Here is a 13,256-nt window from a genome sequence, read left to right as displayed (position 1 = left end):
CGGCACAGTATACAAACTGGTGCTCTAACATCGGCTAAACCTACTGTTTGGCGCATTCAATGCTTGTCTAAAAAGGGGCATTATTTCTTCCCGAAGGTGGCGAAGCTTGCGCTGAGCAGCAAAGGAAAAGGCAACTCTTGAGGTGTCAACTGCATACCGGCCACTTTGTATATTTGACACGGGCGGGAAAGTGCTCAGAAAGCTCATTAGGAGTACACTCGCAGTAGCAATCCATGCTGCCTAGAATTTATCCCCACGGCAGTTGGATTTTAGAGCAGGGAGCTTTACAGTGGATGATGTCATGCAAGTCGTGAATGCGCTTACAGTAAAAAAGTCCTTTAATTCTTAGGGATTAGAAACTTCGAAACCGCTCCCTGCTCTATGAAACGATAGACCGCAAGAAGAGATAGAGGTCATATCGTGGATAGCTCATAAATCCAGTCTACAGGCGAACCTCTAGGACGTTTCCTAAAATAGTCTGTTAAGGCTAAACATACCAGAAAAGTCGCAACGCTGCGTCCCATATCGATCGAGTCAAAAACCGACCATTTCAGTATCTTGAATTGATGCTCGACCCAAAGATGAGCTTTGTCGAACAAATCAAAGCATCAGCGGACAAGGGCTGCAATCTTAAATCAGGTAATGGCAAACATTGGCGGCCCTATCTCTAGCAGGCTACGTCTAGTAGTGAATACAACGCAGTCTATTCTGCTCTACGAGGCAGAGGTATGGGTTGATGTTCTTGGCAAGAATTTGCAAGTACTGAACCGGGGAGCTTTGCAGGTGACGTCTGCCTACCGCATGGTCTATGAACCGGCTGTGATGGTGATCATAGAGAATTCATCAACAACTTTAATTAAACATATTAGAGCTCCCTCCAGACTACATTGTCGGATAGATGCCAAGGTATGTTGACAAGCGGAGCCGTGTTGGGCATTACGTTCGAGTTTTTCTTGCTGCAAACAAGATAAAGCTCGACCCGTGGAGGAGCTGAATGGCAGGAAGTTTTAAATGGCTTAAAATAACAGATTCCTTCCTACTCTCCCCTCACGTTGGTGAAAGGAATTCCATGATTTGAGCAGGGCTAGCAGGGCTAACCCGAATTAATGTGATAAACGGGTCCAGGCTAACTCTCTGATGACGAAGAGATGTTTAGTTGGTAGTCCGCGGTGTTCCGATGTGGGAGTCCAACACTATGTGCGTAAACGCATTCACCCTCCCTACCAAATAAAAATAAAAACAAAAATGGTCCTGCCCATATGAGTAAGGATGTTCCAACCATGAAAGTCTGTAAGGTCAATATTAAAACGTGGCAGACCTTGCCTTAAACGGAGCAAGGGCGTGGCCACCTTTTAGGGATATGGAATTCCAGGCAGGCCGGGTTTCGGATGTCACGCTGTTGATTATGATGAAAATAAACTTGTGATGTGAGCATCCTAGTCAAACTGCTTGGTATCTTAAGCTCCACCACCGTGGTCTGCATAGTTCGTAAACACCCTTATAACACAAGCAGCAGGATAGCACTTTAAACCATCCCCACATTGATTTACGTGAAAATATTCGTCCTGTCTTAACCAGGACAGCTACAACTCTGTTGAGAGGAAGGTTAGTAACCCTTCTTATAACATACTCGGAACTGATGTACTCAAGGCGCTATTTGAAGGATTTGGGGGATAGTGTGAGCCGTAGCAGGCGAACACAGAGAGGGGATCTGATGGTGGAGTTAAGTAAATCCGCCGACAAGTCGGCCGATAACTTCCGCGGGAAGGTGGAAAGTGTACTTGGAGAGGAAGCTGAGGTAAGAGCTCGGAAACAGGAGATAGTGGTTGAATGCAAGGACCTAGATGAAGTCACCTCACGGGAGGACATCTCTGCTGCGCTAAAGCAACAGTTCAACCTTAGCGATGTAGACCAGAGTGCCATAAAAAGGATGAAGAAGGCATATGGTCTCACACAGACCGCTATTATTAGTTTGCCGGCGGAATCAGCTATTAAGTTAATCACCGCGGGCAAGGTAAGAGTAGGTTGGGTCGTGTGCAGGCTCAGGGAGCAAATATCTCTAAAGAGATGCTTTAGATGCCTCGATTACGGCCATTTTGCGGCGGCATGCACTAGCCAGCATGATAGGTCGAGGAGTTACAGGAAGTGTGGGGAAGAGGGCCACCTCATCAAAGATTTCACCGGAGATCCACGGTGTATGCTATGTAGTGGGAAAGAGGGCGTGGACGGCCGGCATGCTGCGGGAAGCAGCAGATGTCCGGTATATAGGAGGGAGCTGAACCGCACAGGCAAATGAGATTGATACAAATCAATCTCAATCACTGTGAGGCAGCTCAGGACCTGCTCTCGCAAACCATTCGATAGTCGAATGTCGATGTCGCGGTTATTTGCGAGCCGTACGGAAACTACGGCGGTGCGACTTGGGCGGTGGATGCGTCTGGCAACGCCGCAATCTGGGCGTGCGGATGACAGGCGATTCAGGAAGTCATGGCCCCCCCGGCCGCCGGTTTTATAAGGGCGGTCAACGGTGTCCGTATTTACAGCTGCTACGCTCCCCCTAGTGCAACCTTAGCACAATATGAGGAGATGTTAGACAGTCTGGTGTTGGACGCTAGAGACCGCAGCCCTAAAATTATTGCGGGCGATTTCAACGCGTGGGCCCTGAAGTGGGGAAGCCAATCGACGAACACAAGAGGTCAAATTCTGTTGGAGTCATTTGCAGAGCGGCACATCGTGCTGGCCAACGTTGGATGTGTGCCCACCTTTCGAGGAAGAGGGTCGGGTTCGATCGTTGACCTGACATTTGTTAGCACTTCACTGGTGGTGGAGGCAAGTGAGTGAGCACTACACCCACAGTGACCACCAGGCCATCTTCCTTCGCATTGGGAACCGGGGAACCAGTCACCGACGCTCTGGAGGTGGAAAGGCTAAGGCGCTTGGCTGGTCTATCGGAGCTTTCGACGAGGAGACATTCCTGGCCGCATTGGAGGGAGCCCATGATCCGGATGGAACAGCGGTGCAAAGGATCACACAGCTGTCCCAGCGTGTAACCGAAGCATGCGACGCTACGATGCTACGACGACTTTTGCACCACGGCAAGAGGGCAAACTACTGGTGGAACACGGAGATCGCTGCCTTGAGATCCTCTTGTCTCCGAGCGAGGAGACTTTCCCACAGGACAAGGGGAAGGCCGGAGCACCAGGAGCGTGAGGAGGAATACAGGGATCTGCGAAGCAACCTTAAGAAGGCCATTCGGAGAAGCAAGCGGGAATGCTACCAGAAGCTCTGCATGGAGGCTAATAGGAATCCGTGGGGTACAGCCTACCAAGTTGTAATAAAGGAGATCCGCGGGCGAAAATCACCTCAGGTGACATGCCCTCGGCTCTTGTTGCAAATAATTACAACTCTTTTCTCGCAGCAGGAGCATGAAAAAAGTGAACCCCAATTGGCAGTTCAGCAGGACCTCTTCTCGATCCCTGGTGTTACCGAAGAGGAATTTCGGGAAATTTGCAGACGTATTGGGGATAGCAAGGCTCCGGGATTGAACTTAATTCCGAGCAAGGCTCTGAAGGTTGCGGTTAAGGCCAGACCAAGGTGGTTCGCAAGCACATTCGTATTATGCATGGCGGAAGGAGTATTTCCAGCCTAGTGGAAAAGGCAGAAGCTGGTGTTGCTACCGAAGCCCCGAAAACCACCCGGCGTGCCCTCTTCATATCGCCCTATTTGTCTCTTAGGCACCATGGGGAAGATGCTGGAGAGGGTGATATACAATAGGCTGCTCCTGTTCATCGAGCTTGCGGGTGGTCTTTCGAAGCGGCAATATGGGTTTCGGTGAGCCCGTTCTACGGTCGATGCAGTAGCAAAGGTCGTGGAATTGGCTCGAAATGCAATGGCCATGGACAAATGCTGTGCTCTGGTGACGCTGGACGTCAAAAATGCTTTTAACTCAGCCAACTGGGGCTGGATTAAGGGCGCTTTGGCCAAACTGGGTATTCCTAACTACTTGGCTCGGCTAATCGAGAGTTACTTTTCGGACAGACTTCTCTGGTACGAGACGGACGACGGGCCGAAGGAGTACATTGTGACAGCAGGTGTGCCTCAAGGTTCTGTATTGGGACCGCTGCTGTGGAACATAATGTACGACGGAGTGCTTGGCCTTCGCGTGCCGGAGGAGACAACGCTGATTGGTTTTGCGGACAACTTGGTGGTAGTTGCAATTGCAAAGCATCCCGAGGACGTGGAGCTTTATGCAAATGAAGCCATTCATACCATCAAGTCATGGTTACGAATGGTCAAGCTGGACCTGGTGGACGAAAAGACAGAGGCGGTCCTCATTACCAACCGTAGGAAGAACAACACGGTTACCATCCAGGTTGGTAATCGTGAGGTCGTCTCAAAATCGGTTGTCAAATACCTGGGGGTGATGATCAATGCCAGGCTGAGTTTCAAGGGACACTTGGATTATGCGCGAGAGAAGGCAGCAAATGCCAGCTCATCCCTTGCAAGGATGATGCCTAACGTGGGAGGGCCGAAGTATAGTCGCAGGCTACTCATCGCGGGAGTGGTGAGATCGATCCTGCTATACGCGGCCCCTGTCTGGCCGGGAGCGTTGAACCACGCTGTCAACCGGAGGAAGATATGTTCGGCATACCGGCCAATTGCGCTAAGGGTGTGCAGCGCATTTAGGACGGCATCGACGGAGGCAGTGTGTGTTATCGCAGGAATGATCCCTATAGATCTTCTAGCGAGCGAGGCACACTGGCTCTACAAAAAACGGAAGGCAAATCCAGCCGAGGTGAATGCGGATTTCCGAAAAGCCATCAGGAGAGAGTTGTGTGGCAAGTGGCAACAACGATGGGATAACTCCGACAAGGGCAGGTGGACCCATACATTGATCCCGTGTATCGAGAAATGGGTCAACCGAAAGCACGGAGAATTGAATTACCACCTGACACAGTTCCTTACGGGACACAGTGGCTATAGGAAGTACTTGCATCGCTTCGAGTTGGACGAGTCTCCCAACTGTCCTGAATGCGGTGCTACACTCGAGGACCCGGAGCACATTATGTTCCATTGTCCCAGATTTCTGCAGCAGAAAAGGAGGTTGAACAGCATCTTAGGGGCGGACATCGAGCCCTCCAACCTGGTGGAAGAGGTGTTGAAGTCGGAGGAAAACTGGATGGCGGTAAATGAGGCAGTAGCCGTGGTACAGACGAAACTCCTGGAGTTGGATCGTGACATGGACGAGCTGGTATAGCGAACGAGAGCCTCCCCCACGAAGTAATACTTCACGGGGGTCCCGCGGGGACGGGCGGAAGAGTGGGGTGGTTTTAGTGGGTGTGAATCCCACACACTGCTGCAGCCTGGCGCAGCAGCGTCTTTCTAAGATTTCCACCTCCATCCATAAAAAAAAGGCGCTATTTGAGAAGGCAGGACTCAATTCCAATTCTGCCGTTCTATTGATTCTGTCTCTTTTGGTGACATAAGGGAACTACGTATTCCATCACAATTAAGTATTAATTAAATTTAAATGGAATTCAGTGAACTAAGTCACAAGTTCGAACAAGGAACTCTGCTCATTGAAGTAGTCCATTCGAGAATTCCACAACCATTAGAAAGCTTCATGAGTGCTCCAAATAAATTAACCCAACTGCATAAGTCAACAGGGTGTTATCTGAATGTCTTTGGTCAATTATTTTCCGAACGTAACATTACAACAGTTAAATTGCTAGCATATGTATAGATACGTGGGAAACATAGCAGCGCATTTTTCCTACATAAATCACTTTTATCTTAAGTGAAAATTAAGAAAACGATCGTTAATATTTTGTCATGAATGAAAGGCGCTTTCTACTATAAATAGATTGCGTTCAGTTATATCTTCCTGAAGTTTTGAATAGCAGTCAGTCTCCTGAAGTAGTTGTGGTGGTAATGCCAAATATTGAACCTTTTGTCGTAGAAATATTCACTCCAAAATGACCAAAGTTATCTTAGCTGCATCTTTTTTAATAGTTTGGATTGGGGCTGATGGTAAGTCTAAGTATCTATCAATCTTTTAGTTTTGTTTTATCAATAACAAGTATTTTACTGAGGAAAAAAATATAGTTCATTGCAGGGCATACAATGACAATGTTAGCAACGAATTTCAAACTCGTCAACAGCTGAAGGATGGGAATTGGCAAGTGATCTATCGCAAACTCAAGAAAGAGCTCGAGAAATTTTCTGCAAAATATACGGACAGAGCTAAGGTGATCGCCGTGTTACCAGAACCTCAACGGCAGGAAGCAACGATGAAGTTTAAGCAAGTAAGCTAAGAAAGGAAAGGCTCTCAAAGTAATCGGGTTAATTCTCGTTTCTCTTTTATTCGTTTTGAAGGAGTTCTACCTTGCTCTTAAACGGATGCAGGAAAAACTGGATCGCTTTGGCCAAGATTCGAAGAACACTCTAGGCTCCCGAAAAGGTTCATTTGGTGATGCATTCTGTAAGCTTCATGAATTTTTCGAAAAAATCCCCAGGATAATCGCGTGCATACTACACGCATGTAACACAGTGCCGACTCCAGCCAGTACTACGGAAGAGGATACCACGACAGAAGAAATGGATTCGCCTGAAGAAACAAGGATAAAAGGAAGAGAACCACCCAGTCCTGAAGGGCAGCATTGACAATCTCAATGCAATGACTATCAAAAGATGGTAGAGACTCATTATCGTTAATTAAATAATCCTTAAAATTATCGTGATGTGAATAAAATTGTGTTCAATGAATGAATGACCCAATGGTTGAACAAGCTGTAGGTATTTGTCATTAAAATATTAAAAGCAAATTTTTCTTAGTATCGAAAACGGTTATTATACACTTCTATATAAGGCAAACCGCATCAATGTCTTTCAATTCTTCAAAGGTTATGCTGAGAAGTACATTCTTAACACTTCAAGGTCCAACACTGCTAATAAAGTAAGATTCACTGCGAAATCGATCCAGCAAAAGGTCATTGTTGTTCTAGGTATGTGACCTATCTACTCTTCCTTTTCTTCAGCCTTTGTTCCGTTCACAAGTGGGGCTCGTCGTGATCGGCTTCGCCATTTGGCTCTATCGAATGCCTGATCTGGGTGCAATCTCGAGGCTTTCAAATCCCCATCCAGCGTATCAAGCCACCGTTGCTTAGGTCTGCCTTTTGGTCGTTTACCATCGACTTCGATGTTCAGACCAATCTTGGCAAGTGAATTCTCGTTTGCACGAATCGCGTGACCATACCATCGAAGGCGCCTCTCTCGCAACTTTTCCACGATCGGTGCAACCCCATAACGATCGCGGATATCCTCATTTCGGATGTGATCTAAACGTGTGACGCCACTAGTCCAACGTAGCATCTTCGTCTCCATTACCGCAAGACGCCGTTCATTGTCTTTTATGGTCGGCCAACACTCCGAACCATAGAGAGCGACTGGACGGACGACATTGCGGTAAATTTTAGATTTGAGACGTTCGTTGATACCTCGATCACAAAGGACACCAGTTGTGGAACGCCACTTCATCCAGGTTGCGTTAATGCGTGAAGCAATTTCATAACGCAGTTCTCCATTGGCTAATAGCGTTGATCCGAGGTATTTAAATCGCTCAGTTCTGGGCAGATCACTGCCGCTGACAGTGATTGTGCCTGCTTCATGGGGATCGGTCGTCAAAAATTCAGTTTTGTTTAAATTCAATCTGAGACCGTGTTGCATGAGGCGATCATTCCATTTTTGAACAAGTTGCTCGAGATCATTTTTGCTATCAGATGCTAGGAAAACATCATCTGCATAAAGCAGTGTGTAGGGCGCTGGACGTTGGATATCCCGTGTGACGGTGTCCATAACAAGGACAAAGAGGAGTGGTGAGAAGGCACTTCCTTGATGAACTCCAACAGAGACACGAAGCGGTTTTGATACACCCGCCATACTTCGAACTTTACTTTTCGGATCGTGGTAGAGCAATTGAACCCGTTGCACGAGTTCTTCTGACACGGAGTGTTGTCGTAAAGCATACCAGATGAGTTCGTGTGGTACACGGTCAAACGCTTTCTCTAGATCCAGAAAGGCAATGTAAAGAGGGCGATGCTTCTCACGGTGTTTCTCCATGAGTAACCGCGCAGCGTGTATTGCGTCAGTAGTTCCGCAGTTCTTGACAAATCCGGCTTGATTCACGGTTATTTCAACGATTTCGCGAATACGGTTGTCAAGAATGCGTTCAAAAATCTTCATGGTATGGGAAAGTAACCGGATCGGACGGTAATTTGAACATTCTGCTGGGCTACCTTTCTTTTTCCATATTGGAACAGTGGTACTTTGTTGCCAGTCAGATGGTGTTCTTCCTTCCTGAATAACCCGGTTAAAGAATTCACTGAGCCACAGTGTTGGGTCCCAGCTCTTCGCTTTCCAGACCTCAGATGCGATGTCGTCAGGTCCTGTTGCTTTCGCCGATTTCATTTGTTTTATTGCCTCCTCGACTTCAGTTGCGCTGACTGGTGGAACTACTCCAAATTTCGGCAATGATTGTGGAAGTGGAGGATGAGCAAATTCTTCAGTTGAAATCTGCTCGAAGTATTCTCGCCATCTATCCGTTGCGGCTCGACGGTTGGTAAGCAAAGTACCGTTCTTGTCATTAACACAACAGAAGTGTTCCATATCCTGTGTGCGTTCATCACGGCTTTTAGCAAGTCGATACAGACCTCTCTCGCCATCCCGAGTGTTTATCGTAAAGATTTTTGAAATGATTCGCTCGGGTGACAGCGACCGCTTTCTTTGCTTCCCGGTTGGCATTCTTATAAATTTGCCAATTAGCAGGCGTTTTATCGTCGAGAAATTTGTGGTAGAGGCGTTTCTTTTCACGGACCTTCATTTCAACATCATCATTCCAAAGCCAAGTATCTCGGTTGATGTACCGCTTACCCGGCTTGGTGACCCCGAGGGTTGCAGAGGCCGCTTTGTGGATCGTGTCTTTCATTTGGTTCCATGATTCTTCCACATTCGTAATGGTTGGCAATCGTATGAGTGAGACCGTTTCTTCCTTCTTCTCAATAAATCGCCACCATTTAATGAGCGGCGGGCCAGTGCGTTCCTCACGCTGTTTTATCGGTGGCTTAATTCGCAGGACGGCAATTAACGACCGATGTTGAGGTGCGATGGTCTCATAGGGAACGACTTTGCAATCAGTGACAGTGGTAAAATGTTGGCGTCTTATGAGAATATAGTCGATTTGCGTTTTATTGTTCCCACTATAAAATGTGGGAAGGTGAGACAATCGTTTGATGAACCATGTATTCATAAGTATAATACAAGGTCATGGGTGTCCGCAAAATCGATTATACGTTCGCCACCTTCATTGCGCGCTCCGAACCCCTTTCCCCCATGGCACCTGTTACCGTCTGCCTTTTCACCCACATGACCATTAAGGTCGCCGGCAATGATTATGTAATCGTCAGCGGGCACGTGACAAGTCTTTTCATCGAGAAGTTGCCAGAAGGCATCTTTCTCGGCATCAGGTCGACCTGTCTGCATAGGCGATAAAGAAGTGAATAATGCGATCAGCTGATATAATGGTGAGCTTCATCAGCCGATCATCAAATCGTTCGACTTCTTTAATGGCATCACGGAAACCCTCTGAGATGGCAATTCCAACACCATATTGAGTGTGTGGGTTACCAAAATAGAGAAGTTTGTAGCCATTTTTACCGCGTTCGCATTCAATGTCGCAGCTTTTGGCACCAGACCATCGGGTTTCTTGCAGAGCGCAGATGTCAACGCACCTTTTCCGAAGGGCTCTTTCCAGTTAGGGCACCAACATTTAGCGTGCAGACACGTATTTGTTTTGTTCGTTGTGTGCGGACTAACTTGCTTACGTCCTGACGCCGTCCATGCGTCAAGAACCCTTGCCCATTTCTCGACAGGACCGGGGCCCGTCCTGCCGCGTCGACTGAGGTGGACGCCCTAGCATTTCTCCGAGGCTTGTGACTCAATCCGATCATCATATTTGTAACGACATTCTATGCATTTTCTCGGTCGACCTGTCGCGGGAGCTGGCACCAAGAGAGATCAGGTAGAATTTAGCATAGTGGAATAGCTCCAACTATACTCTATTTATCTCTTTCCCTGATCTCAGCATTTTATTTTTGTTTTACTGAGGATAGTACAGAGTACGTTGCCTCAAACCCTCCTCCTTTACCTGGGCTTGGGACCAGCATACTATGCTAATAGCATGGCGGAGTTCCTCCCATTCAGATGATATCAGTACTAATAAGATAATCGATTTGGTTCTTGGAATTTTTACTTGTTTTCTTCTTTGGTAAGATAAACCAAACTACATGCTCCATCGTAATTAAGTATTAATTAAATTTAAGTGGAATTCAGGAAACTAAATCACACGTTGGTACAAGGAATTCTGTCCATTGAACTAATCTATTGGAAAATACCAAAGCCATTACGGCAAACTAACAACTATTTTGGAGAACTCCACGAGCGCCTCAAATAAATTAAACCAACTGCATAAGTGAACAGCGTGTTACCTATGCGTCCATAGTCAATAGTTTTCCGGCTACACGTGCAAGTGCAAGAACGCAACATCGCAACAATTGCATTGTTAACATATGTTGATACGCGCGCGATATAGCAGCACATTCCTCTTACATAAATCAGTCACTTTTATCTTAAGTAAAAATGAAGAAAATGCTCGTTAACGCTTTTCCATATACAAAAGGCGCCTATTTTCCCACTATAAATAGATTGCATTTACCTCTATCTTCCTGAAGCTCTGGAAACCTACTTGGGAATCAGTGAATCGTGTGAGTGGGGCCAAATATTGAACCTTCTGTTGTGGAAAGATTCATTTCGAAATGAACAAAGTAATCTTAGCTGCATCCGTTTTGATAATTTGGGTTGGAACCGATGGTAGGTCCAATTATTTTGTAAATGTTTAGTTTTGGTTTATTAACAACAAATATTTTATTGAAAAAAAATATAGTTAATTGCAGGACATATGGTGACCACATCGGTAGTAAATTGCAAACCCCTGAACATACGAAGGGTGGAAATTGGCAAGCGACCTATCGTAAACTCAAGAAAGAGATCGAGAAGTTTTCTTCTAAATATACGGCAAAAGCTAATGCGGTTGCTGCGTTACCAGAGCCCCAAAGACAGGAAGCGATTATAAAATTTGAACAAGTAAGTTGGGAAAAGAAAGCTTATCAAAGCTTTCCTGCATCTCAATTAAAAGATACAGTTTTTATACATTATTTTCTCAAAAAAGAATCTAAATCAACCCTTATTTTTCTTCTTTTTGAAGGAGTTCTATCCCGCTTTCAACCGGATGCAGAAGAAAGTAGATCGCTTTGGCCAGGATCCGAGGAACACTCTTAATGCTCGAAAAAATTCATTTTCAGATGCATTTTGTAAACTGCGGGATCGTCTAGTGAAAATTCCCAAGACAATCTCATCCATATTACACGCATGTAACATAGAAACGACCCCTGCAATTACTACGACGGAGAATACGTCAGCCACGCCTACTAGTACCACGACAGACAAGACGGAGTCGACTGAAGAAAGTACGACTAAAGAAAGTACAACTGAAGAAAGTACGACCGAAGAAAGTACGACTAAAGAAAGTACGACCAAAGAAACAGAACCCACCAGCTCTGAAAGGCAAGATTCAGGATTGATTGAGTATCTTAAATTTAGGCATGTGAAATAAGATTGTGATTATAATGAATAAATGATCGATGATAGCACAAAAGATCGCAAAATTTTGTGTGCAAAAAGCTTCTACTATAGAAAAAGTTTGCCATTCTCCAGGACTGTACAAGTTTTATTTCTCGTAGGTATCCTTGTAGGGTAAGAACTTAATTAATCAGGTTCATGAGGTAATCAACAAGCCGTAGGTAGTTATAATGTGCAGCGAATTCTTCTCGGTATCATAAGTAGTAAGGTGCAGCACTGCCAGCAAAGTAGGATCTACTGCGTAATGCATCCGGCAAAAGATAGTTGTTTTTCTAGGTATCTAACCTATCTACTGCCATTTTGTCTTTCTAATCAACTTGCCCACAAATAATTGCTGAGCATAGCCGTGAATCTAAAAATGAATAGGAGACAAGAGTTAACCAAAGCTTGCTGCTCTCGGCCGATCGTGATGGTCATCTTCCACATTTTGAAACAGTAGCAGAAGTTGATTTACGTCTTCACCACCTTACTCTATCCATCAAAGAGTAGTATAGGTCCCAGGGTGAAACGTAGGCAGCCACGGTGGGGCATAAAACCTGACAAACGCCTGCTGAAACACCAACAGCTCTACCAAACCCTATCTCCACCTCCATGTGGTGATCGCTGGGAGTTCGTCCTTAATGAAAAACTGCAGACGGAGAAGGACGAAGGCGAGTCACGCCTAAAAACAGGACAAATTGTACCAACTGGTAGGGCCGGAAACCCCTTACGGAAAACCGACGTTACGAAGCCACGCAAGGAGCCTTGCAAAGGATGGACTTTACAACGACGAACCTAGTAACGACAAAGGAATAACGTTTTGCGCATTTTCTCATGGAACGTGCGCTCCCTGTACAGATCGAATACTGCTGAGCACCTAGGCGATACCCTGTCCCAATATAAAACTGATGTAACAGCATTGCAAGAGAAGCATTGGATAGGGACTAGTTTCCTGCAGAAGAGACACTACACCATATATTATAGCAGCGATCCAGTAAACCATGTGCTCGGAGTAGGTTTCGTAGTCGACCAAAAAATGAAACCTGCTATTATCAGCTTTGAAAATATAAGCGAAATGCTATGTACTCTGCGTTTGCAAGGGAAATTTAGAAATATGAGCCTCATAGACGTTCACGCCCATACAGAGGACACTGCACAATCGGAGAAGGATACCTTCTACGAAGCAATTAAACGGACCCTCGAAGTCTGTCCCAAGCATGACATCAAAATCATACTTGGAGATTTCAACAATTAAGTAGGCACGCAGCCCGTATTCTTTCGATATGTCGGCTACATAGGGAAACCAATGATAACGAACTGCGGAATATTTACTTAGCAATATCGCACGAAATGGTTATTGAAAGTACCTGGTTTGCGCGGAAAGCGGTCTACAAACATACGTGCGCCTCCTCAAACAGGACCACTTTTAACCAAATTGACCAAATGCTGATTGAACGCCGCTACCTCTCAGTCTTGATAAATGTCAAAACATATAGGGGGGCCAATATAGACTCGGATCACTATCT

The 13,256-nt window shown here is 45.9% G+C and overlaps 2 protein-coding genes across 3 annotated transcripts; both read left to right on the top strand.

Moving 5' to 3' along the window:
- Positions 1-5,879: 5,879 nt before the first annotated feature.
- On the top strand, positions 5,880-6,861 carry LOC119659836. 2 transcript variants are annotated; one of them, XM_038068132.1, is made up of 3 exons: positions 5,880-6,030; positions 6,106-6,305; positions 6,373-6,861. In XM_038068132.1, the coding sequence occupies exons 1-3, from the start codon at positions 5,976-5,978 to the stop codon at positions 6,661-6,663; spliced, it is 546 nt and encodes a 181-aa protein (XP_037924060.1). In that variant the 5' UTR covers positions 5,880-5,975; the 3' UTR covers positions 6,664-6,861. The 2 variants fall into 2 exon arrangements, with proteins under 2 accessions (XP_037924060.1, XP_037924061.1); XM_038068133.1 differs by having other exon boundaries at positions 6,376-6,853.
- Positions 6,862-10,786: 3,925 nt separating this feature from the next.
- LOC119659835 lies at positions 10,787-11,761 on the top strand. The gene is made up of 3 exons (XM_038068131.1): positions 10,787-10,923; positions 10,997-11,196; positions 11,318-11,761. Exons 1-3 carry the CDS (start codon positions 10,869-10,871, stop codon positions 11,723-11,725), a joined length of 663 nt encoding a protein of 220 aa, XP_037924059.1. The 5' UTR covers positions 10,787-10,868; the 3' UTR covers positions 11,726-11,761.
- Positions 11,762-13,256: the final 1,495 nt, after the last annotated feature.

Source organism: Hermetia illucens, chromosome 6 (assembly GCF_905115235.1).
Source record: "Hermetia illucens chromosome 6, iHerIll2.2.curated.20191125, whole genome shotgun sequence".
Classification (NCBI taxonomy): domain Eukaryota; kingdom Metazoa; phylum Arthropoda; class Insecta; order Diptera; family Stratiomyidae; genus Hermetia; species Hermetia illucens.
This window is presented reverse-complemented; position numbering and strand designations above follow the sequence as displayed.

Coding starts and splice junctions, on each gene's coding strand:
- LOC119659835 (XM_038068131.1), top strand. CDS start 10,869: ATGAACAAAGTAATCTTAGCTGCATCCGTTTTGATAATTTGGGTTGGA. Junction 10,924..10,996: donor AATTTGGGTTGGAACCGATG/GTAGGTCCAATT, acceptor AAAAAAATATAG/TTAATTGCAGGACATATGGT. Junction 11,197..11,317: donor CGATTATAAAATTTGAACAA/GTAAGTTGGGAA, acceptor TTCTTTTTGAAG/GAGTTCTATCCCGCTTTCAA.
- LOC119659836 (XM_038068132.1), top strand. CDS start 5,976: ATGACCAAAGTTATCTTAGCTGCATCTTTTTTAATAGTTTGGATTGGG. Junction 6,031..6,105: donor AGTTTGGATTGGGGCTGATG/GTAAGTCTAAGT, acceptor AAAAAAATATAG/TTCATTGCAGGGCATACAAT. Junction 6,306..6,372: donor CAACGATGAAGTTTAAGCAA/GTAAGCTAAGAA, acceptor TTATTCGTTTTG/AAGGAGTTCTACCTTGCTCT.